The 25,842-nt window shown below is 37.2% G+C and overlaps 2 protein-coding genes across 3 annotated transcripts; both read right to left on the bottom strand.

Moving 5' to 3' along the window:
* Positions 1 to 550: 550 nt before the first annotated feature.
* Positions 551 to 4,019, bottom strand: cetn3 (centrin 3). 2 transcript variants are annotated; one of them, XM_065262349.2, is made up of 5 exons: positions 3,842 to 4,019; positions 3,280 to 3,415; positions 2,264 to 2,378; positions 1,823 to 2,014; positions 554 to 1,553 (listed from the first exon to the last, which is right to left on the bottom strand). In XM_065262349.2, exons 1-5 carry the CDS (start codon positions 3,856 to 3,858, stop codon positions 1,510 to 1,512), a joined length of 504 nt encoding a protein of 167 aa, XP_065118421.1. In that variant the 5' UTR covers positions 3,859 to 4,019; the 3' UTR covers positions 554 to 1,509. The 2 variants fall into 2 exon arrangements, with proteins under 2 accessions (XP_065118412.1, XP_065118421.1); XM_065262340.2 differs by lacking the exon at positions 3,842 to 4,019 and having other exon boundaries at positions 551 to 1,553; positions 3,280 to 3,435.
* A 14,486-nt stretch (positions 4,020 to 18,505) lies between these two features.
* arrdc3b (arrestin domain containing 3b) lies at positions 18,506 to 23,900 on the bottom strand. The gene is made up of 8 exons (XM_065262356.2): positions 23,424 to 23,900; positions 21,383 to 21,464; positions 21,152 to 21,299; positions 20,968 to 21,070; positions 20,620 to 20,876; positions 20,385 to 20,541; positions 20,145 to 20,290; positions 18,506 to 20,060 (listed from the first exon to the last, which is right to left on the bottom strand). The coding sequence occupies exons 1-8, from the start codon at positions 23,701 to 23,703 to the stop codon at positions 19,992 to 19,994; spliced, it is 1,242 nt and encodes a 413-aa protein (XP_065118428.1). The 5' UTR covers positions 23,704 to 23,900; the 3' UTR covers positions 18,506 to 19,991.
* Positions 23,901 to 25,842: the final 1,942 nt, after the last annotated feature.

Below are 25,842 nucleotides of genomic sequence, written 5' to 3'. Positions count from 1 at the left end.
GGGTGGTCCTTATTTTTCAACTTTTAAAAGTTCATGCTCTCACCCCACCAATATGTGTAAATAAATTTTTTTTTTTAAATCAGGATTTTTTTTCCAACATTAATTAATATTTAGACGTTGCTCAAGAACTTTGAAGTTTAACACATTTGCGTATTATGTGATACTTTGTGCTATCATATAATTGTTTAATAATATATACTTATGGACTTATTTGCAATTAAAACTCCTGTTTTAGTTGTGATATTTCTTTCAAAGCAAGAAAGCTTCAATGTGAATGAAGCACGATATACACTGAGACAATGGCTGAAGCAACACGAAGCAAGTCTGCTATATGGTTACTTGGATCAGAAGAGACTGAAATAACTAACAAAGTTACCCTCCAAAAAGCAAGTTTTATGTGTGTTGTGTGTTTTAAATGGTACAGTTTTTGCAAAAATATATGATTTTGTAAATATTCAAAGGCTTTGAGCAACCTCTAGATATTGCAGAAACAAATCAAAATTTTGCACAGTTTATTCATTTAGGGGGTGAGAGTTGAAAAAAAATAAATTCCTAAAGCCATCCTGTTATCTCAGCATCACTATGCATTTTCAACTAAATGATCTGACATCCGTGTTTCAATACCAGAGAGCTGTTTTAGATTCATTGAAAGCTAAACAAAGGGTTTTTGTCAACGTTAAGTTTAACCATGCATGTTATTACAACTATATCCAACTCTTTAAATGATGTTTGGGACAATAATGTACAAAACACAATTTAGTTTTGTACTTCACACAATAAGTTTGCATAAAAAGCCTTTTATTTGTATTATATTTTATTTTTAACTATCCATTTTATTATTAACATTTTTAGTAACGTGGGGAGGTTTAAGCTTTATGACTAAGAACTTATCCATCAACAGTAGTTTTGGAAAACCAAAGGTCAAACATAAATCTGCTTTTCGATAATAAATGTCTCCCTCTATTGGCCAGAACTGAAACACGACTTTCAAAACGTGAAGTGCCTTTACATGCTCATCACCCTTTCGATATAATAATCTAATGTGTATGAAGACTAATCTACAAACATCCGACTTTTTTGATGATAAACGTCACCAGTAATATTCATTAAGCAGGCTAGATTAACTAATTTCGGCAATCCCAAGTTGTTTAATCAAACTGAAATAAACAAATTCGTAAAACAACAAATGTGTGCGCGTGCATTATATATATATATATATATATATATGAACAATTTTTAAATCAGTTGTTCAGTTTGTCAGACATTGACATCTGCATAATTGTTTTTATCAGATATGCAACCTAGTTCTGTGCTGAAACCCACCAATTTAAAACAATCTTCACTTTCTCAGGGTCCGAGACTACGTTACTAATGAAAAAAATGTCCTAAAATGTTTGGGTGAACTGAGGTTTACTGTCCACAAATAAGAACAAACTCCTATCTGATCGATGAGCTCCTACATCGATGAATGTGAAACCGGATCTTCATTGAACATTTCCTGACAGCTCCTCATGAGTCTTCAGTCATGATCGAGACAAACTCCTCTTGATTGACTGAAAAAAATAGCAAATTTGCTTTAACCTACTTATTTACAGCATAGACGATTCATATTAAATAACACATTATAGCCATTTTTACAAACAGCAACCAAGAACTTATTTCTACTGCCCCATTTTTGTTGGCTGCAATACATTAATTTGCCGTTTCTTAATTGAGAAAAGCACTCGCGGCCAACTGGGAAAAGCACAGTAATGACTTCCATTCATCAGAGGCAATAAAAATAGCTTTTTTTCTCTCCCTAGATTAAAATCTAGCAACTTACTCTCTCCATCCCCGTCACCGTCGAATTCATCGATCATGGCCCGCAGGTCTTCGTCACTCATGTCTTCTCCGAGCTCTCGGGCCACTCGCCGCAAGTTTCTCAGGCTGATCTTTCCCGTTTCATCGTCATCGAACAACTTAAACGCCTTTAGGATTTCCTCTTTTGGGTCTCGGTCCAGTATCATGTCTGTCACTTAAAGACAACAGAAACTTATCTGTAAACTGATTTGAAATATGTCCATAGTTTGCTGTAATGTCTAAAGACAAATCACATACTCTGGTATGTTTGGTTATTAAATAATAAACCTTACTGTACCTACGTTTACTTGTAAGTCTGTTGCAGTTGCAATCTTAACACCAAACACCATTGGTTCTCCAACATCAGTGTCGAACATGCAACATAAGTTTAAGTATATAAAAGTATATTAAATATTGTCCTTACCCACTTCCTTAAAATCATCAAACTTTATTTTTCCTGTTCCTTCTCTGTCATAATCTTTCAAGATCTTTAACACGTCTACTTTCTTCACCTCGAAACCAAGAGCTCTCATCGCCACCTGAAACGCACAAATTATGAAAAGTTCACACATATAAAGCAAGATCGTACAGCACATACATGAGATAATGTAATTAATCGAATGCTCAAGATAACATGTCAGACGCACAGAGGGTTTTGCATCTGAGCTTTTATGTATTCATTAAATTAATAAAAATGATCGTTTATTCTTTTATGCACATTCTTAAACTGTAAATCTTGCAGTGTATTTAAGCTATAAATGTATTAATATACATGTTCCTTGGGTTCCCTTGCATCAGATATTTCAGTAATATCCATACATCATATTTAGGCATCAAAAAGTACATATTTAAAGCAAAAGATAACCACAAAATAAAAAATTAAGCACATATTGTAGTCTTCCTCAAGCCATTCTAGGTGTACAAAGTCAGAGTTATATTCAATAATATATAAATAATGCCATTGAATTGTGCCCAATTTTAAGCACATCCATGCATCAAAAATGAATCAATATACAGTTATTTAAATGCCTTCCAAAGTGAAGCAATGGGTTTTTGTAAGAAACATTTATATTTCAAACTTTATAAACTACTGTCGTACGCGTGTTTATGACAGAATTGAGGTCAGGTGGACGTCTGACCTTTGACAAAATGTCACAAACCCCATCGCTTCACTCCAGAAGACATTTTGTAATTGTATAGTTTAGCTTTGGATGGATGGGTGTGTTTTTTGAGAGCTTTAAAAATGGGGCACTATCCAATACCATTATAAAGCTGAAAAGGGTCAATATATGATTTAATATAACTCTGACTGTGTTTGCCTGAAAGAAGAAAGTTATACAGATCTAGGATGGCTTGAGGGTGAGTAACATATGGGCTCATTTTAATTTTGAGGTGAACTGTTCCTTTAAATGGATAAAGGTACAATGCCTCGATCTTTACCTTTAATTCATGATAATCTATTTCTTTATCCTTGTCTGTATCAAACAGCTCAAATGCCTCCTTGATTTCATCCTTCTGCTCTTCCGTGAGTTCTCTCCTTTTCTTCCTCTTACTCTTATCCGCTGTTAGATCAGTCCTGATGGCAAATGTGGACATACAGAGGGATTTAATGCAACATTTAAAGATCTGATTTAGTCTTATTCACACTATAACCCTAAACAACCACAACAGCATCAGATGTTGACTGTCATAAACAACAGATTTTCAAAAAAATCTATATTAGGAGAGAGAGAGAGAGAGAGAGAGAGAGAGAGAGAGAGAGAGAGAGAGAGAGAGAGAGAGAGAGAGAGAGAGAGAGAGAGAGAAAATCTTTTGGAATCCTTCATTCTAGTTTGCATGCACACCATTTAATAATAAAATTTATTAAGGTGGTCTACAAATGCAGCTGTTACTAGTCTTATGAAAATTGCTATTATTATTATTACAGTTTTAACAGGTAATTGTTAACAACGGCATCGTTCATTTCAGCTGCTAGTCACTAAATAAACATCGACGTCTTTACCTGACAGTCAAACTCATTTTGCAGTTTGAAGGCAATAAACTTGCAGGTTTTAAATCCTAAATGCGTCCAGTAAGATTAGAGATGTTTTTTTCTGCTAATGTTGCTAATAAGCTAAGGACACCATAGCACACAACAACAGACGCCAAGCTTTAGCGCGTTGCTAGTTGATTGTCAACGGGACCTTCTGATTGGCTACTGAGGTCTAAACGTCAGGAGAAGGATACCTGTGATTGGTGGTTTGGTGAGCAGACGTGCGTTTGCTGCCGCTTATGGGCGAATGAGAGAGCTGCGTGAAGTTGTTAGGGTTGTTTGGCTTCAAGTGGCTTTTTATTTATTATTATTATTATTATTATTATTATTATTATTAATATTATTAGAGAACATATAAACAATACAATATATGTACCTATTACAATTTTTACAACTTTAAGAGACTCCATTAAAAAAGTAATTTCTCTTAAAAAAGCATATGTAAAGAAGGTGATTTTCAAGTGGCGCTGTAAGAACCGACAAAATTATGAAATCATATTACCGCGAGAGCGATCGAAATATCATATGCACTTCTCTGCTGTCGAATCGTTCTCGCGGTACTGTGATGTCATCCGCGGCGGATCCGCCTGTGGTTTTTAGCGGCTCCACTTGAATTATGTTATGTTTTTTTATTAAATCATTTTAAATAACAAACAGGCATTAACATATTATCAATGATAGACATTAACAAAAAGACCAAGTAGCATATTGTAAACGAGATATAAAAAAAACATGAAAAGCACATTTTAATAAATTAAAATTAGGTTTCAGGGGGGGTGTTATGTTATGTTATGTTAATATATAAAGTTACATTATACTACGTAATATTTTTTACATTTGAATAAAATCTGCGGTGGTATGTGATAATTATAGCAGTAGACTAAATAAAAACATTTTTATAGAAATATTGTAGAAAAGGTGAAACAGTAAATCTCAACGTTTTTAATGTCCCCTCATTCTCCACAACCTTTTAAGGCCCTACGTAAATTTCCACCCAAACAAAATCTTTGTTATAAAAATAACCACACACTAACAAATACATTTTTAGATCTTTTAGCTCATTTTGGGCTGTGTTACTTGTTTTGTCTTATTTTAAATAAAGTTGTTTTAAGTCCCCTTGGAAGGTTGTTGATCCCATCCTTACTAATGCAAAGATGGCAATTATCCTTAATGTATATTACATGAATATTATTAAACAGCAAACTGTTACGTATATTTATTAAGTGTGAAAGGAGAACATGAGGGTGTTATGAAACAATCACAGTCTAAAACTGTTCATGAATTTTAGTAAACCAACCGATAGAGGGCGCCCAACGCCGTGACATCACAGCTCATTGCTAGTTATTCATGTTGAACTGGAACAAGAACAGCTCGAGAAACTCTTCAAGACTTTGCACCAGAATAAATCAAGTTGACCGTGTGTTTCATGTCATGTATATTTATTCTGTTTCTGTTTATCTCACTGCATAATGAACACTGAAGGCAACACATGTCTACAACACATTTGGGGAAGTTATTTGGGTGGCACCCTAACTGCTTCCCCTCTGATGAGCACGGGGCCTCAGCTCTCAAGAGGCCTTTGTGGGTTTCAGATAAAAAGGTCTTAAGGTTATAAAACCACACCCTTGCAGCTCAGTCCCAGACCAAGTTAAAATATCATACAAGAGAACTGGCTCCCATGCACATGAAAGGTGCATACCTTTATATTTTGACTGAAGCACACAACACAGTGTTTTTTTTTATTTCTTTTGAAACAACAAACTGGCACATTGTGCAACCGTGACAGCAAAAACACCTCTGGGCAACCATTGACATTTCATAGACTTTGTGTTTAGGAGACAACAGGATTGTTCCCATGTTTTCTAAGCGTTACACAGATAATGTTTTCACACAACAACCATATAAGTTGGCCTCTCGTGTGCATATCAGCTCGAACCAGACAGTTCAGAAAGTACAGAATGTCTGTTTCAAGAATGAAAAACATTGCGCTTTTAACGGGTACCGATGCAGTCCCACCCTGTGTCTGAAAGTCTGCCTTTCCCCAAAAGCAGCTGTTCTCCTATTGGACCGTGCTGGTCACATGACAATCCATTCATTTCATTAGCCTACTTGTGAGAGTCATGATACTGTGGTCTCAGCCATAAGGACCATCTGGACTTGTTTGTGTTTGTGGCATTAAAATAATATCTTAAACACAATTTCATGCTCACAGCCATGGTTTCCATTGTTAACTGGGTTATATTGTGTGTGTGATGCTGTTGTTGTTGGTTTGTGGGGGAGGACCGCTGGTTTTAACCGGCTCATACTGAACAATGATGAGGAAGTGTCATGATGTTGCTGAGGCTGGAGCTATCTAGTTCAGACCGGTAACTGGGTGCTGGCTCAACACTATAGGCTTCTTTGTGTGGGTTTGAATGTCATCTGTGTGGTTAATTTTAGTAAGACAGCCTTCAGATTGTTCATGGTTACTAATTTTAGAGATAATTATAATGTGTAATATTGTTTTAGTTTTCTGAGATGAAGCAAAGCATCGGAACGCTTTGTTCTAGAATTTCATTTCATACTGTTTTGTTGTAAAGCTTATAGAAATGTGTGGAAATCAGTAGATTGACCTATATAAGCCACTATTATTGAAATTAAAATACACACAATGATCAAAACATTTACAATGATAAAAAAATCAGCAATTCATTATATAGGAGTGAACAACATTAACACAAAATTAGCAATAACGTTATATGAGGAAAAAGACTATTGTTCATCAATATTCAAAAATAAAGGTTCCTTAAAGGTTCTTTGTCAGAACCTTTAACATCCACAGAACCTTTCTCTTTAACTAAAGCTTTTACAAGCTACAGAAAGAAAAAAAATAAATGTTTTTAAGAACATTTGACTATAAAAGGTTTTATAGGGAACCAACAATGGCTCTTTTATGACATCACTGTGAAGTACCCTTTAAGAACCTTTGACTTAAAAGGTTCAAGAGAACCAACAATAGTTATTTTATGACACCACTTCTATTATGACATCACTGCGAAGAACCAACAATGGTTCTTTTATGACATCACTGTGAAGTACCCTTTAAGAACCTTTGACATAAAAAGGTTCTAGAGACCCAACAATGGTTCTTTTAATGACATCACTTCTATTATGAAATCACTGCCAAGAACCAACAATGGTCCTTTTATGACGTCAGTGTGAAGTACCCTTTAAGAACCTTTGAATTTAAAGGGTCTAGAGAACCAACAATGGTTCTTTAATGACATCACTTCTATGATGACATCACTGCGAAGAACCAATGGTGCTTTTATGACATCACTGTGAAGTACCCTTTAAGAACCTTTGACATAAAAAGGTTCTAGAGACCCAACAATGATTCTTTAATGACATCACTTCTATTATAAAGTCAATGCCAAGAACCAACAATCGTCCTTTTATGACGTCACTGTGGAGTACCCTAAGAACTTTGACTTAAAAGGTTCTAGAGAACCAACAATGGTTCTTTTATGACATCACTTCTATTATGAAATCACTGCCAAGAACCAATGGTTCTTTTATGACATTACTGTGAAGTACCCTTTAAGACCCTTTGACTTAAAAGGTTCTAGAGAACCAACAATGGTTCTTTTAATGACATCACTTCTATTATGAAATCACTGCCAAGAACCAACAATGGTCCTTTTATGACGTCAATCTGAAGTACCCTTTAAGAACCTTTGACTTAAAAGGTTCTAGAGAACCAACAATGGTTCCTTTATGACACCACTTCTATTATGACATTACTGCCAAGAACCAACAATGGTTCTTTTATGACATCACTGTGAAGTACCCTTTAAGAACTTTTGACTTGAAAATTCCTAGAGAACCAAAAATGGTTCTTTTATGACATCACTGTGACGAACCAGCAATGGTTCTATTATGACATCACTACGAATCACCCTTTAAGAACTTTTGACTTAAAAGGTTCTATAGAGAACCAACAATGGTTCTTTTATAACATCATTGCAAAGAACCAACAGTGGTTCTATTATGTCATCACTGTGAATCACTCTTTATAGGATCTATATTTTTAAAGGTGTATGCCTTTGCAACTTCTTATTCTGAGCATCATTGTTCACATTTGTAAATTCATATAACAAAGTTTGGTTTGTCAACACATCCACTCTTAATCTCTTTGCTGTTGTGGTAAACACTATGAAACAGATCCAGAAATCAGGAACAGTACAAAACTGTCATTAAATAGCATCATTAGAACGACTAGATCCACATAACCTCTGACTCATAAAGGGACCGGTGGTTAAACAATGGTTTGACATACGGCCAAATCATGGTGGCAAACATGTCACAGTAAGTTCGGAGGTTTCTGCTTTCTGACCCCTCCCAAAGCTCCTCCCCAAACACCCATACTTTCAGCTCAGTGGTGGCGTGATGTTCTCTAGGCTCATTGTTGCTCTGTTCTTATTGGCTAATATGACAACATAGTCATGCAGGTGACAGTCTATGTACCATAAGATGTTTTCTGGCTTTAGGATAACCTTATGAAAACAATGTATGGTCACAAAACAGCTCCTTCAGCAGTCGTGTGGCCGTTGCAGTGATAATCACGTGGAGATGTTTTTCTTGTGGCATAAGGTTAAAGACCCCATGCGCTCATGTGGCTTCTCACTTATTTTCTCTCACTGGGATAGAAGCGAAGGCAGATGTTGTGTGTACACAAATCCAAATCATGGAGCAACGGGAGTTTTTGGAATCCTGCCAATCGCAACCAAAGCCAAGAAAAACAAAGTGCAGCTATTATGAGTCCAATCAACTTAAAAATACCTGAGATTTATGTGCTGTGAGCTGAAACAAGTAAACACAGACTTTGGTACAGCTGATTCGGGTCATTTGTACCTATCGAGTGTGTTTGCACGGTAAATAACATCAAATATTTGTGAAAGCTTTATTTAGCTAATTGGTGGAGCATTGCATTAGCAGCGCAAAGGTTGTGGGTTCCATCCCGGGAACACGCATACTGAAAAAAATGTATAACTTTATTGCACTGTTACTTGCTTTGGATCTGCCAAATGCTTAAATAAAATAAAATAAAAACTTTACATGAATCACATTTCTGCATTAAACATGGAAGTGTTTGGTGGCTTCTAAATTCATTGCTGTTTGGATCCTAAAGAATGAATGGGGCTAGGCTAAATGCTAACACATTCACGATGTGCTGTACAAAGATTAAGTGCACGCATTGAAAAAAGATAGGTATGTATTAATTTGTCTAAGTTGAGGTAAGAACATAGTAAAATATTGAAAAACGGTGACGTTTTCCTTTATTGTCATATTTAAGCAGACATCTCTTTCCCTGCAGGCAAGAAACATCAGTTATGAGATCTTTATCCTGTGAGAAGAGTACGATTCTCTGCTCTGCTGAGTTTTGCTGATAGGATATCTGGTTCGAGTCAGTTTGTTTTTTTGCCCTGAATTGAACTCGTGTAACTTTGTGTTTGGGGTTCACACAGGTGTAAAGTCAAGCCCTCCCTCATCCGGCATTGTTCTGAGCACGCAACACCTGTCCTCTGCTTGACAGCGGTACAAGATGTTCTTTAGATTACTTCTGATTTGACAGCAACAAGCGCTTTCACTTTCTGCATGTTTGTGTTGTGTCTGAGTGCTGAAATCAGCTGTGGTTCAATGTTTTCATACTGTTTCATCATGGTAACTTGTTGTAAAAAAAATATGTGCTTGCTTTTTACACTTTCTTCAGACATTATCTAGACTTTTGTGTTTTAGAACACAACCTTGATCAATTTTTAAGTCAAATTTTAGCTTTTTTTATTTCTAGTAAACACATTTATACTTCAAAATACATAAGATTTTTTATTTTTCTGTAAAGATTAACTTGCTGGATAAAACATGTAAGTCATAAACTTTAGTTTAACATCTAAGTTAACTATAGACCTATGAGTAACACACTTTTAGCCAAATTAGCTTGAATTTGGTTACATGGCTTTTTTGCAAAAATAACTTGTGATATGTATGATATTCTATCACGTAAGTCAACAGTGATTACAAGGTGTTTGGTTTGAGCTATGATTAAATGTCTATTTTGCCTTATTTTAGCATTAACATCTGGGCTGTGTTTGGATGTCTATAAAAAAATGTAGCATGAAGTAAAAACAACTTGGTTTTGCAAGTCAATTCAACATACTATTTTATACTATTTTAACCTGTGAATAGTTGACATAACTTGTAAAAACAAGTTGAAATTGCTTAACTTAATTTTTTTGAGTTAAAGTAGCATAAAAAGTCAAAGCCGATGGTGTAGTGGACAGTGCTCAGGCACACTTCCGGCGACCCAAGTTCGAATTCCAGCTTGAGGTCCTTTGCCGATCCCAAACACCTCTCTCCACCATGTACTTTCTTGTTGTCTATTAATTACTGTATATTAAATAAAGGCAAAATGGCCCAAAAAATAAAAAAAATGGTAGCATAAAAATATATCTTGATTTGACAAAAATGCTTTTTTACAAGATATCTTTACAAGCAAAATCTTGCACAAAACATTATTGGTGTGCATCATTACACAAAGCAATGGCACTGATATATTTTAAGATTTACGGATGCATTTTAGTCTGGGATAAGCCCTGTCCGGTAAACTGCCCCATAATTAAATAATAAAACTTGTTGCATGAGAGTTTAGGTCATCCAGGTGCAGTTAAAAGACAAATGCAGGATTAAAAAGTAAATCTATAATACAACTGTTTGACGCACGCAGAGGCAAAGAAAAGCAGAGATTTCCAGGAAAGATTATCAGCATGCAAAACATGATCTGTCTTTAAATCCACATCCACCAGCTGCTTCATGATTTAATGCATAGACCCTCATGACTAAAAGAAATCAGACCTTTTGAAAGATCTGTTATCAGCCCCTAATGATCACTTATATAACTATGGGTGACGGTTTCCAGGCCACGGCTTAAGTCTAGTCCAAGACTAAAATGCATGTTTGAGTTGTCACACCCGAAAACAACTTGCACTCACGTATCTTAAAATATATCAGTGCCATTGCTTCGTGTCAAGATGCTGCAGACCAGTAATGTTTTTGTAAGGTAAAAACTACTTAAAATTCCTAAGGCCTAGTCATGGCTTAATCTAAACTGCCCCTATGTGATGTGTCTTCATCACTGTAAAAAAATCTGTAAAATTACGGCAGCCGGAAAAATACAGTAAAATAATAGGTACAATAAATTACAGAAATTTTCCGTAATACAAAAAAAAATTCTGTATTTCAGATAACATTTTGAGGTTATGATGATGTTGTGTTACAATTCAATTCAATTTCATTTATATAGCGCTTTTCAGATAATTGTTTCAAAGCAGCTAAACATTAATACAAGTAGGGGGAAACACAGAAAAATTATCAGACAACATAAGTAGCAAAATACACCGGCTATGAATAAATTTTATAAGCGAGCGTATTAATAATGTTACGTATAGAAGAGGGTGCTAAGTTAAGCCAATGTCGGCAGACTCCCCGGGGTTAAAAAAAACCCCTAGGAGAAAAACCTCCCTTTTTTTAGCCAGGAGGGAAAAAAGTCCTAGGAGGAAAAAAACCCTTGGGAGAAATATATATATGTAAACGGATAAGGAGTTTAAACAGGTTCCGTCCGTTGTCATTGGTCAAGCATCGGCTGGACATCACGTTGAAGGACGGTCACTAGATCAGTGGTGTGTTGGCCTTCACGGCAGTCAGAACTGGGTCTGTTTGTCTCATTGTCCTCGTGATCGAGGATAGAGAAACAAAATCCTTTTAGCATAGGGGCCTTTGCATGTAATGCAAGTGTCACACAGTGTTGTGGTTTAATATCTGCTTGGTTCCAGACGGGCTAGCTATTGCGGCATTAGTATATTACCCAGATGAGTTATGTGAATACTTTGTTCCGTACAAGTGAACTATTGCGAGATAAGTACATTTACTTGACAAATTATGTGAACGCTTTGTTAAAGAGAAGTCTTAAGTTTAGACTTAAAGTGATCGACTGTGTCTGATTCTCAGACATCAGTTGGCAAATCATTCCAGAGCTTAGGGGCTAAATAGAAAAAGGATCTACCACCTTTAGACTTTTTTGATATTCTAGGGATAGTTACAGACAAATGCGCTTGGATTAGATTTCTTATAGGACCCCAGAGTTCACAAATTTGCTGTGTGGGGAAAGTACAAATCTCATTAGGGAAATCTAGTCAAATCTAAACATGACCCACCCAGATAAGAATCTCATCTGTGTCTATACACCATACTATTAATAGCATGGACTTTTTAAAGGTGATCATACAGGGATTTTTTTTAACCACATAATAAACATTCACACTAAAGAAATGTTGTGTGTGACTGTTAAACAACATCAGAGGTTAGAAATGTTTCATTACCATTTGATTTGCTTGAACTTTGCATAAAGGCAACAGTGGCACTGCAGAACTTTCATTGGACAGAAAGTCTGTGATAGTGTAGAAGAAGAAAATGGTACAAAAGCTGTCATTGGGACGGATAGCTTTACAAAAAGTTCACCTTTGTACCTAAAGGGTGCATATTAGTACCTTAAAATGTATTACTGAGAAATCCAGGCTAAAATTTGATTTCAATCACCTTACTTAGTCAATATTAAACATATCGAGGTTAAATTTTCACAGAATGTTCTTCATGTTGGGTGATTTTATGTAAATCAAAGTAAATCTCCAAAAATGACTTTAGCTGGGTTTTCACAGGCAGGGTCACATATTGTGAGTGTTACTGTATAGTCACTACTTATTACATGCAAATAATAAATACATTTTCTACTTGTCTGTTTAAAACTATTTGACCTCATCTCATCATTGACGTCCGTGTCATGTTCTCAAGTTGGTCATTCTCGAGTAAAATATTTCTCCCCTCCGTGCTAAGGTGATAAACACGTCTCTCCTAGATCCCACCCAGACGTGACCGCATAGACTTTATTGCATTCAAACGTCAATCACACCTCCGTGGGTTCTGCTATCACAGACATGCGGTTTCCAAAAGTTTCAGATCCTACGCAGTTCACTTCCTCTCGACATCGTGGGCGGCTATACTGTATGTTTTCTCCAAACAGCCACCTACATCATATATTAATATTACTGATCAGCAGTGTTTTACAGTTATTAAATCTCTGATTTGGTTATACCACGTATCTGTTAATGGTTCTATATTACATAAGTTATCCTTATTGCATCTTTAAATGTTCGGCTCTAAAGAGATGCCATGGACATCAGCCTTCCATGCTGGACTGATCGCTGGTTCGAGTACATGCCCGCTAGTTACTTTAACATAAGACTAGGTTACCTCAACAACGTCAAACCTATAGACAGAAACTCTGAGCTCAGCAAAACCAGCTATATGTGGGATGTTTATGTGAGTCTTATATGTTTCTGATCCACCCACAGCATGAGAAAAGTCAGCTGATATCTGGATTGAAATAGCTAATCTGCTCTGTGGCCAAACCACAAGCTGTCATCGACTATATGCAGGGAGCGATTGCAGTTTGCAAAGCCTGAACCGGATCTTTGACAAATGTATGCTGCAGAAATGTCGTCATAGCATTGCAATCGTTTCTAAATGTCAGTGAAACTCTAATGATCCTGCTGTCTTTTATATAAACACCTTGGACTTTAAGGCAGACGGTGTCTGAGAAGACACGAGTGTGATACATTGACACAGTGCTTGGTTACATGACCTTTCATTTATCAACAATGTGTCAGTGTATGCAATGTATTTTGGTGTACCAGTAAGTGTAAACCACTATTAAACTTGCATGTCATGCAGTTAGAATGACAAAGTATTGAGCTTGAAGTCCTTGTTCACTTCACTTTGGATACACTTGAAAACATTACAGTAACATTGTTAAAGGAACGAGTGAACAGACAGGCAGTTAGATGGGCAGACACAGACAGACAGACAGACAGACAGACAGACAGACAGACAGACAGACAGACAGACAGACAGAGACAAAGATATATACAAACAGAGATAGATAGAGAGAGAGATAGAGAGAGAGACAGACAGAGAAACAAAAAGATAGACAGATGGACAGATAGATGGATGGAAAGACAGACAGACATACAGACAGACAGAAAGAGAAACAAAAAGATAGACAGATGGATGTATGGATGGATGGAAAGACGGAAAGACAGACAAACAGACAGACATATATACAGACAGACAGACAGACAGAGCTAGATGGACTGATAGACAGACAGACAGACACACGGATAGATAGACAGACAGACAGACATACGGACAGACAGACATACAGACAGACAGACAGACACAGAGATAGATAGACAGACTTAGCTAATTGGACTGATAGACAGACAGACAGACACACGGATAGATAGATAGACAGACAGACAGACATACGGACAGACAGACAGCCATACGGACAGACAGACACAGAGATAGATAGACAGACAGACAGACAGACAGCCGGGCGGACACAGAGACAGATAGACAGAAGGACAGACAGACAGACAGATGTATGGATGGAAGGACGAACGGACAGACAGACAGACAGACAGACAGACAGACAGACAGATAGACACAGAGAAAGATAGACAGATGGACAGACAGACACAGAGACAGATAGACAGGCGGACAGACAGACACAGAGACAGATAGTCAGATAGACAGACGGACAGACAGTCACAGAGACAGATAGACAGACAGACAGACAGACAGACAGACAGACGGACAGAGACAGATAGACAGACGGACAGACAGACAGACAGACAGACAAACAGATAGACAGATAAACAGACAGACAGACAGACAGATAGACAGACGGGCAGACAGACAGACAGAGCTAAATAGACTGATAGACAAACGGACAGACACAGAGGCAGGCAGACAGACAGACGGGCAGACAGACAGATGGACGGACGGACAACCGACAGAAAGACAAACAGACAGACAACCGACAAAGAGACAGACAAATATATGGATGGCCGGATAAAGGGATGACAGAGGGACAGACAGACAGACAGGTGGACAGATAGACAGACAAACAGATAGATAGATATACAGACTAAAGGATGGACAGACACAGAGACAGATAGACAGACAGATAAAAAGACAAGACAGAGGACCAACAGACAGACAGATAGATGGACAGACAGACGTATAGAGGGAAGGACAGATAGATAGACAAGCCAAAAGACAGATGGAATACGGACTGACAAACACAGAGACAAATAGAAGGACAGACCAACAGACAACCAACAGACAGACAACTGACAGACAGATAGATGGATATAAAAAGGGTCAGACAGACAGACAGACATACAGACAGACAGACAGACCAAGATGGACGGAGGGACAGATGGACAGACAGACATACAGATAGACGGACTGAAGGATGGACAGACACAGAGACAGACAGATGGACTGACAGACAGATAGATGAACATACAGATATATGGATAGACAGAGGGACAGACAGACAGACTGAAGGATAGATAAACAGACAGACAGACGGACAGACAGACAGACAACTGACAGAAAACAAACAGACAGACAACTGACAGATAGACAGACAGATATATGGACAGACAGATAGATGGATAGACAGAGGGACAGACAGACAGAGCTAGATGGATTGATAGACAGAAGGATGGACATGATGTATAAGGTACCATTATAATGATACCATCATTGTATTTTGGCATCACATATTTTATTATCTGAAAAGCAGCCAGCATTTTAGCTAACGAGTGACTTTTTGGGATAATCATTGGAAAGTTCAGGTTAAAATAAGCTCCTGTAATAGTCAGAGCCAGATTAAACTGGCCGGAGCTGTAAAGCGAGAGAGCTGGTGATACGGATCGAGCAGCCGCACTCCGTGTGAACTCGCCTTCACTGCCCAGGGCTCAGTCTGACCTGATAAAGTATTTCAACACTCTCAAGTATGTATGCTGAGAAGTAGCGCGCCACAGAGACCTATTAGGTTGCCGCTTCGGTCGCCTACATAGTAGTCCAGTCCAAACCAGTTCTTGTTTATCATACAGTGGCCACCCTTGTATCACCACCAGGGAGTGAACCGAATGACTGTAGATCTGAACACAGTGTCATTGTATTAAACAAGGTCAAAGTTGTCAAAACTAAATATTTATTGTTGGCTTTCTGTTAGTAAGATGATGAATCATGTATGAAGGCTTGGGTGTGAGAATAAAGCATTGGTTGAGCTTGAAAACACATGGATTTATGATGATATTCATAATTCTGCTTTCTAGATATGACTCAGTAATCTCCTTCATTGTCTATAGGATTTTCTACTTATTTTATACACAAGGTAAAAAAGCCATAGAAGTTGAGGCACAATTTAACACAAAAAAGAAATAATGTAAAATGTTAGAAGTTTGTTTGAATCCCTAACTATAAAGCTTGTCTAAGTAAACATTACTAAAAGTGATATTATTTGTCATAGGTTAATACTTTGATCAGAGACCTTCTAAAGTCTTTGTGCAGGTGACAGCCACACAGCCAATGGCGTCGCAGTGCGTATGCAAAAGGGGCGGGGCTTGCACCGCTGACTCAGCTGAAATTCGGGGTGTCGTGTGTCAGGATCGACCGGGCAGAACGGTCACAGTCGGATAATCCCTAACCCGCGAGGCATGTTACCCGCTTTAGAAACCTGTCTCGACTTATGGTACAGTTATGAAATCGTCCTGCACTCCCATTTTTAGATGTATGATCTTATGTAAGGCGGAGGCGGTTCACTATAAGACAAACTGCTTCATACATCATAATGTTTTTTTTTTGGCTGATATCCTTTAGTGTGTGTTTCCCCACAGATGCCACACCTGATAAATCAAATAATTTTTTTTTTTGCATTGTATCATGTTCTTCTTTGATTCTTGTATGACGTGACGTCACGTCCCAGGTGACATGCAAAGCTAGGCAACTTAAAAGACAACATAGCAAAACAAGACTAGACAAAGCAAGCAGCCTTTCTGCATGTCTAGACTGTGACACATGTTTATGGGACTTTTACGGGACTTTTTTCCGGGTTAGGTGTGAACAGCAGGTTAGATCCTCACCGGAGAAAACAGATGACGCAGGCTGATCATTTTTCTCAGGTTAATCCCGGACTGAAGTAAACACCTGTTGAACCCACAGACTGTCGCACGCTTTGTCAAGTTTAACATGTGGAGAGAAATGTTGTAGCTGCCAGAAAAAGCCCGGAGCAAAGATTTTGTCTCATAGGCTGGCTTTTATGTGTGATGGAAATATGAACGGCGGTGAGTTTGGTTGTTGGGAAAAGTCAAAACAGTAAACATAATTTACCTGTGTCAACTGTGTCTTTTATAATAAATTATGTCATTTTATTTAAATTATTAATTACTTTAATGATTGTTTTTAAACTAATTTATTAATAATTTGTATGCCAACATTTTGCTGTCATAAATCATTTCGCTTTTATATTTGTTTTACTGTCTCTTGTGACAACTTGCCCCATATACTAACTGTGTCCTGCTTATTTCATTTATTACATATGTATTTGCCAGAATTTTTTTCAAGCATATTCAAGATATGCATTTTTTGTGGCCGTTTTTCAATCCGAAGGCTGCAGCCTGCGGAGGTCGCATATGCAGGCTGCATACGTCATCAAGCCTGGTTTAATTAAGTTAACTGAGCATTACATTCGCAAGTCATAAACATATAACAACAATTTATGATTAACTAAGAATAAAAGTCAACTTTATAGTTGTTAATATACTAAAAATAGGATGTCTTGATGACGTATGCAGCCTAGATAAGCGACCTTGGGAGTCTGCAGCCTTCGGATTGAATAACGGCCTGTGTTCCCGGGAAAAGGGGCGGGGCTTGTACCTCTGACTGACTCCGCTGAAATTAAATAAATGTCCAAAAAAGTCTAGACCGGTGTGGTGTCATGTTAATTTAACTTTCTAAAATATTTTATTTTTTACCTTTGGAGTTTAACACCCAACTATAAAATTTAATTTGACACAAATTTCCCCGTCACAAACCTGAAGCCACGATTATACGGCATTTACAGCAGAGATGTTGTGAGGTGAAGAAGAGATCCAGCTTTATCCAGAGGAGAATTAGGTTAGTGGTCCACGTACATCTCTCTGGATCAAACATCTGCTTCAGCTGAGCTGACCGCAAAGCTGAAGAGGAAAATGTGACGCGTTCCTACCGCCCATCAGGCTTTTCTTTTGAGGGCCTTGCCCGAAAAAATACGACTGCGTTTGCAGAAACAACGAAAGCTGTGTTCGGGGAGCATCTGGTCCTTAGATGTCCTGTGTGCTGGAATGCCAAGAGAAACGGAAAAGAAGTTTCCTCTATGGAGAAGTCGAAGCATGTGTGGCTGTGTGCTAACATTTGCAAAAGTAGAAACGTAGGAATGAAGTCAAATTTGTATTTCATACTAGAGCTGGAAATGTAAATGCTGACTGTGAAGAAGTTACACAACGAAGCCGTCAATACTATGAACCAGTCAAAGGTCGCGTTAAAATCACGACAGCCTCAGGAAAACATAACAGTCACTTACCCCGTTTGCAATTTTCGATATAAATATAACATAACAGTTGGTGCACTAAAGAAAAGCTTTCTGTAAAAAAAGGGGTGTTTATTCAATGGACAGGGCAAAAAAACAAAACAATCAAACATGATTTTTTGCTGTGAAACATTATATACCAACAAAGTTATGGTAAAAAAGTTAGGAATACAAAACTATGTGGAAACACAAAGGATATTGCACCTATTGACTTAGTAGCTTAATACCCATTTTAAAATTCGTTCCTGCAATAGTAAAGTGGAAGCCATTTTGTTTAGCTGTAGACCTGAAGAGCAACTTCTCTTCCTATGCAGTCTTCATTAATAAACAATGTTTAGTTCTTCATGACAACTAACAATCTCTGGAAGTGCACGTTAAAGAATGTTTTTTTCTAAATAAAACACAACAGTGATTTTAGACGGTGACACAATATTCACTAAAGCAAAGCATACAATTTACAAACAATACACATTCCCTTTTTCGCAAGTTCAAATGTAAGCACAGCGCACATTTTCAGTCATAAACGGTAAAAACAAACATTTTACTGCTTTTGTGCCAAGGCCATAAAGGGTGTTCCATTATTTCAAAAGCATGACTAGTATGTTTAGTTTGTCTGTTAACTCATTTATGTAAACAAACATACCAAAATCACACTTGTTAACGTTACGTTATGTCTTGTATGAGCCAAGCATCATTCTACACTTTGTACGCAACTAATGAAAAGTGCTAAAGATAAAAGGATGATGCGAACAGGCCACGGTCGTCAAATGAGCATTGAAATAAATGTGTCGCTCAAATCAGAGTCTACGAAGTAGCTCTTAGTCGTCAAACATACAAATCTCTGGAGTGCAGTCTTCTGCGTATTTTTAACAGTGAGAGGACTGATTCAGGAATGTCAATTGTCTTGCATCTCAATGAGCGTCCCGTCACTCAGCGGTCTTTTTTCGTTGTCCACTTAAAACGGTGCCACGTGTTATTGGATGCTTTAGCATAAAGGCAACGTGGCATGTTAGGATGCTTTGCAGCAGATCTTGTCAGATGCACACACCAGTGTCCATGACTTCTCAAAACATTTCAAGAAAATTGACCAGTGTCCATATACAACCAACAGTCAATAAACGAAAAGAAAGTCATGAAAAGTCTGGAGGAACTTGTTCTTGTCATCTTGTTCCAATACAATGGAATTAAAGAATTACATCTCGCGTGAGGAACAAGGTTTAGGTTTGAGCACTCGGCGACTTTGCGTTTAGTCCATCTTGATGTCGAGGGCACAGTTATACTCCTACAAATCTTGTCTGTGCTCTTTTCATCAGGGATGGAATGGGAAGTTCTCTGAAGATCTTCTGTGGTTTTTACGGTACCACTAACCTGGGCTCACCCCGGTGGATTTTCCAGGGATTTGGAGTGTTTCCTGGAGGATATCCATCTGCGTTACCAAGGTGATAGCTCTTGTGCCATCTCATGGAGGAATACCATACCTTATTCAATGGGTTAAGGTTAAAGATAAGAGATCCCTGACAGCACTGGTCAGGTGACATCACTTCCTCAGCGAGACGGACTGATATCTGGCCTCGCGTCCTGGGCGACGCATCCCTGCTCTGGATGAGGGTCAATCTAACAGAGGAAAAAAGGGTGTTTTAAACTAAAACATCACAAAATCGAAAAACTACCTTTGACAGAAATGTAAGCGCTACGTACCTCACAGTACAGTGGCGGAGGCTGGAAACGAAACTCGTGGATGTAGGCGTAAAGTGGTCCTTCGATCTCATCTCTCCCTCCTCCTGGGAGTTCAAGATTGGTCTGTCGTTGTTCTTCTGTTACAGCTTCGGAGTAGCTTGGAGGAGCTGGTAGGTGAAAAAAGAAAAAGAGAATTGGAGATTTTGCATTTTAAGTCACCTTACCAAAACCAGGACAACAAGCTAAGGATATGAGCCTTACCTTCAGGTCTCTCAGGTAAGCCCAACCAACCCATATTCATGCTGCACTGGCTGCTGACAGAGGAGGTACGACTGCCGAAGGAGTGGAGTGGGATGGTACCGATCACCAGAGGCAGGTTCAGGGTTAAGTTCACCGCCCGGGGAATGTCCACATATACCTGTTGAGTGCCATGATGTTAGTAGATGTCTAATGCCTTGTATGAATCAAATGGATCACTAAAGCAACTAAAACTCACCATGAGCGAATATTCCACCCTGATGATGCTGCAGTCCAGAATGGAAGGGGATACGGGAGGGATCTTCAGCATCTTGCCGTCCCACGTCTCGGTCTTGCCGGAAGGTAAAGGATCTCCACGTAGGTTAGCTACTAGATGTTTGATCTCCTTGACCTTGCCTTTTGCAAAAAAGGTCTGCGTTTGGTAGATGGCTGCCTTTGGCACAACCACACGAGAAGAGCAGTTTTCAATTTCGGCAAAGATCTGGATGGATTCGCCTAAAAAAATAAACAATCCAGTTAAGCTTATCAGACTTCGTCTAGGAGCATGATGTCATTAAAGCTTATTTGAACGTGCTAATGATCTCACCTGGAGTGTAGCCCTTCCTTTCGATCTTGGCACTTAGTGATACAGGCCCTGATGTGCAAAACCAGCAGCAAAGCGTTTTGTCCTTCGTGCCGGCCTGAGGAGACTGAAAAAAAGAAAATGTGTTAAATCACACCAAATCTCAACCGTAACCTAAAAACTGAAAGCTCAAATGCGTTTCTCTCACCAGTAACAGTGGAGTGTTAATGTCAATGTGCTCGAAGACGGTAAACTCCTTCTTGGTTTTCATGGGTAGAAGCCACGGCCTGTGAAGCTCCGCCTTTACCCAGTACCGCACGCTACCGTGTTTGCCTTCGAAAGATGTAGCCAAAGGCCTGGAAATGGGCATGAAAAAATAATGTAAGCGTTTCGGTCGATACATTACATATGGGTATATTCAGACAGGAGTGTTACTCACGTCTGGGGCAGTTCAAGGCTGAAGGGGAACTCGTGTCGCCCTGAGTGAAGAACGGTTAAGCCTTCGTCGCAGCTGTCATCATCTAAAAGAAAAGAAGACAATTTGATATACACCACAGCTGGTAAAGACCCTCAAGATATAGAAAGATATACAAACCACATCATCTCTTTGTAAGACTTGATTTTAACATACAACCATGTGTTTTGTCTGTCGACATGTATAGAAAAAAAAAACGTAAAAATCATATTTTTATTCTGACATTTCACAAGATACTTTTATACGAAGTGAAATCACTACGTGTCTTACTTGTGTTTTTGTACGTAGAAAATATATGTCAATAAAATAAGACCATGTGTACCATTACTAAATTCTACAATTATACCCAACATAATGGAAAATAATTATATCACAAAAATATAATACATAGTTTCTTTATTTATTATTTTATTATATATGTAAACATCTTTTTGGACAAAAAGGAAAGCAATTTGTATAAAAACGATTTTTGTTGTTGTTTATTTAGTTGAATCTGAGCCTGTCACAAACTAGACAAGTCTATTATCTTAAAGCCATAAAGAAACAATCATTTATTTGAGTTTTGTGTGTAGGTTTTTGTTATTTCAGGGCGTTTTATTGCCATCTAAGCAGTTTCACAGACTGCTGTAAATAACTACCAGCCTGTCACCCAAAAGCAGCTACGAGCTAGAGAGGACCGGACTGAACCGGCGCGAGCAGCCGCTCTCAGCCGGATTTCCTCATGCATAATTACTAGGCAGCGCCTGATTGGCGGAGCCAGAGTGTTTTTCTGTTAAACACGCCCCCAGACAGACTTCACATGTGTACTGCAGCATGGATTTCATGAGGATTAAAGACAACAAAAGACACAAATTAAAAACACACGAAGCAAAAATACGTTTAATTTTGTTTATTAGATGCAAATATTCATTACAGACATAACAACTTCAGTTTGATATATCATACACAGTACATTTGCTACAAAAAATATAGTTTGATAATGAACAAACAGTGATATTCATAAATATTGCATTTGCATTATGTTGTTATCGTTTACTAACGTTTTACAGTTAGCATCACTCATTTTAACCAGTACATATAACGCTTTATTATTATTGAGTAATTGATGCACCATTAATTATACAATTCATATATGACAAACAAATGCAGGATGATGCATAAAGTGACACCTGCTTGAATATTTAAACATTTTAATTAAAATAAATAAATAAAAAGGTAAAACTGTGGCAACTAAGTTACAGCGCAGTCTTGACACTTCTGCAAAGGCATGATATCAGTGGAAACACACGCGTACTTCCACCAATCATCGAGCAGATAGGCTTGGCCCCGACCAATCAGCGGGCAGATAGGGTTGACCTTGACCAATCAGCAAGCAGAGGCTCGGCCCGCACCGACCCCCTCTTTACCAGTTTCTGAACAGGTTTAAACCGCTTCTAACAAAGGCTACAAACTTACTGGAATAGTCTTGTTTGAGAAATTATAATGACGAATTTTAAAAATGTTTGTCATCGTGTGACGATTGGGTAAATGGGGGATTAAAAACATTTATTTCAAATATCGAAGGAAAATATTTATCTGGGTTTCAAGTTAAGATTAACAGGGTGGTTGTTTGGGACAGTGGAAATCCTGTTTACGAAGTATCGTGTTTTTGACAAATACATTCATTTAAACGTGTTCAAAATCGTTAAATAAACGAAGTAGGTGATATTTTAACAAATTTAATCTTTAATTAACACTAAAACAATTATTGAAAGCGAAAAAAACAGGGGACGAATTTGCACCAAGCATCATCTGCATAATCGCTCACAGTTGTCATTTTAGCACACATGCCATTGGATTTCAGTACAAACAGTTAATAAAATGAAACAAAACTGTCATTTATATGGTAAAAATTAGATATAAGCAGTAAACAAAAGCCAACATAAGACCCATCTGTCATTACAGCCCAGTGTTTCACAGAAACATCACTGACTTATGTTAATACACAATATAAAGTCGTTCTTACCTCGATCGTGTCCAATAAGGACATCTTTGTGGTTTAAGTACTCCACTTCTTCAGTGAAATTTTGAGTGTAGGCAGTGTTGGATCCAGCATTACGTGACTCAGTCCAGCGAACTTTGGCCAGTCCTTTGGCGTGAATGTTCAGAGATTTTACGCGAATTTCTCCGGTAATTTCAACGATCACCCGACCTGAGACGTAATCCCCGCTGGCAAACACGGGAACATTGCTGTCATTCATACAGTCGTAGCTGACAAAGAAGTTTTTCACCTTTCCGAGCACCATGGTTGAAATCTTACTCGGATGTAAGATATTCAAAAGGTAAAAAGGAGTTTCACCTTAAAGATTCTTGCCATGCAGATTCTTGCTGCAGGCAGGTTCAGTGCTATAGTCGATTGCGATTCATTGAGTTTCGCTGAAACTGCACGTAAAGATGCAGCTGTATCCTTGCCTTAAGACAAACTCTCTGCCCTGACTCTCTTTATACCTCAGACTGGTTGAAAAACAACCTGAATGCGCATGCGCAATCGATAAGGCTGATGCGCTTCTTCCGCCTTTATAGAGTCTTATGTATCCTAAAAGAACCTTATGTACAGTTGGCTATCAAAGCAGTTAGGCTTTATAGACAGACAACAGTGCTTTAAAATAACATGTGAATCCTCTAATGGCTAATGTTTAATTTAAAATATGCACACAATATGAAAAAAATACAGTAACTTAACGCTAACCAAAGCTATTAAAGCTTAAATTGTACATTAGATTTGACATGTAATGCAGATGTAACATTTCTTATTTTTGCAATACATTTAATCATTTAGCCAGGAGTGTGTAGGCTATATTTATTAAAAAAAGCGACGTTGTCTTCATCTAGTAGACTTGAAGATGTTTTGGACATTATGTACTTGTCTTTAGAAAGTACTGTTTTCTTATTGGAGAATATTTTCATTCCTGAATCTCATTACTTTATGCTTAGATTTTCCTATGGCTCTTCACCGCCACCTGCCTGTTAAAACTGGCTATTACATATGGTCATCTAAACCTATTTCAAGCGAAAGTAAAACTTAAACGTACACTGCAAACAATGATTTTCAAGAAAAAAATTTATTAGTATTTTTGTTTGTTTTCAGTAAAAATATAAAACATTTCTTAAATGAAGATGCTTTTTCTTGATGAGCAAAACAACCCAAAAAAATAAGTCTAGTTTTTAAACCAAAAATATCACATTTAAGTGATTTTGTGCATAAAGCAAGCAAAAAAATCTGCAAATGGGGTAAGCAAAAAAAATCTTGAACATTTTTCTTAAACACTAAATTCAAGAAAAATTAGCTTACCCCGTTGGCAGATTTTTTTTTTTTTTGCTTGTTTTATGCACAAAATCATTAAAATTTTATATTTTTGGTCTAAAAAATAGACTTATTTTCTTGGGTCATTTTGCTCATCAAGAAAAAACATCTTGATTTAAGATTTATTTTTTATTTTTACTGAAAACAAGACAAAAATAATAAGAATTTTTTTCTTGAAAACATACATATATTGTTATGCAAGTAGTTTCATGACCTTTTTTATTAATTAGGAGACAGCGTATTCACATTAATATCAAGATGAATAAAATGAATGAGTAAAACATTGCTAATATACACTTTGACACTAATTTGAATAAAATACAAACCTGTTAAACAGGTCAGGTTAAACATCCATGTTATTTTAGCTACCCAACACCAGATGGCAGTATAGCTCTATTCAATTACATAAATAATAGGCCTTCAATATAATAATAAATAATTCTGATTTATTTTTAACATTTTCAATATTTTGATATTGAATAATTCAAGTAATAATGTGTTTTAATTAAAAAATGCTTTAATATCCACTTTTTTATTTAATATCCACATAAAGCACAAAACTTAAGATGAAAAGTAAATGCAACCTGCATGATCATTTTTACTTTGAAAAAGATTTAGGGATTAACAAAAGAAATGAAAAATTTTGCCAACATTTAAATAATGAAATTTCTGCAAAGTGTCAGAAACATAATATTTATAAAAATAAGAATATAAGACACACATAGGCTACAAACATGTTACTATTAATCGGTTTATTTATTCATTCAGACAGGAACATTTGACTTCTAAACAAATAACTTTTTATTCAAAGTCTAAGAACAAAAACTTCACAAACAGTGTTATATTTATCATGCAATGGTTTCGTTCTTATAGTATTGAATTTGAATGCCATTTTGGGCTAAAAGTTTGAAAGTGGGGCTATAAAATTTGTGAGTGAACTATTTTTAAGATTTTAAAACACATTGACAACCTTTTCTTTCGAAAAACTGCACAAGTAATTGATTGTATTCAGACTGGTTTTATTGAAGGACAATTATAGTCGAGAACAAAAGGATTTAAAGCTCCCGTCTTGTCAAACTAA

Source organism: Paramisgurnus dabryanus, chromosome 10 (assembly GCF_030506205.2).
Source record: "Paramisgurnus dabryanus chromosome 10, PD_genome_1.1, whole genome shotgun sequence".
Taxonomy (NCBI): domain Eukaryota; kingdom Metazoa; phylum Chordata; class Actinopteri; order Cypriniformes; family Cobitidae; genus Paramisgurnus; species Paramisgurnus dabryanus.
Note: the sequence above shows the minus strand (reverse complement) of the source record. Positions and strands in the feature narration are given on the sequence as shown.

Bases quoted from the DNA above. Each gene is read 5' to 3' on its own strand.
- cetn3 (XM_065262340.2), bottom strand. From the start codon at position 3,435: ATGTCCACATTTGCCATCAGGACTGATCTAACAGCGGATAAGAGTAAG. The intron at 2,015-2,263 runs GTAAGGACAATA...GTTGTCTTTAAG, and splicing joins TGATGATTTTAAGGAAGTGG to TGACAGACATGATACTGGAC. The intron at 1,554-1,822 runs GTAAGTTGCTAG...TATTTTTTTCAG, and splicing joins CGGTGACGGGGATGGAGAGA to TCAATCAAGAGGAGTTTGTC.
- arrdc3b (XM_065262356.2), bottom strand. From the start codon at position 23,703: ATGGTGCTCGGAAAGGTGAAAAACTTCTTTGTCAGCTACGACTGTATG. The intron at 20,542-20,619 runs GTGAGTTTTAGT...GGCACTCAACAG, and splicing joins GGGTGGAATATTCGCTCATG to GTATATGTGGACATTCCCCG. The intron at 20,061-20,144 runs GTACGTAGCGCT...TTCCTCTGTTAG, and splicing joins CTCCGCCACTGTACTGTGAG to ATTGACCCTCATCCAGAGCA.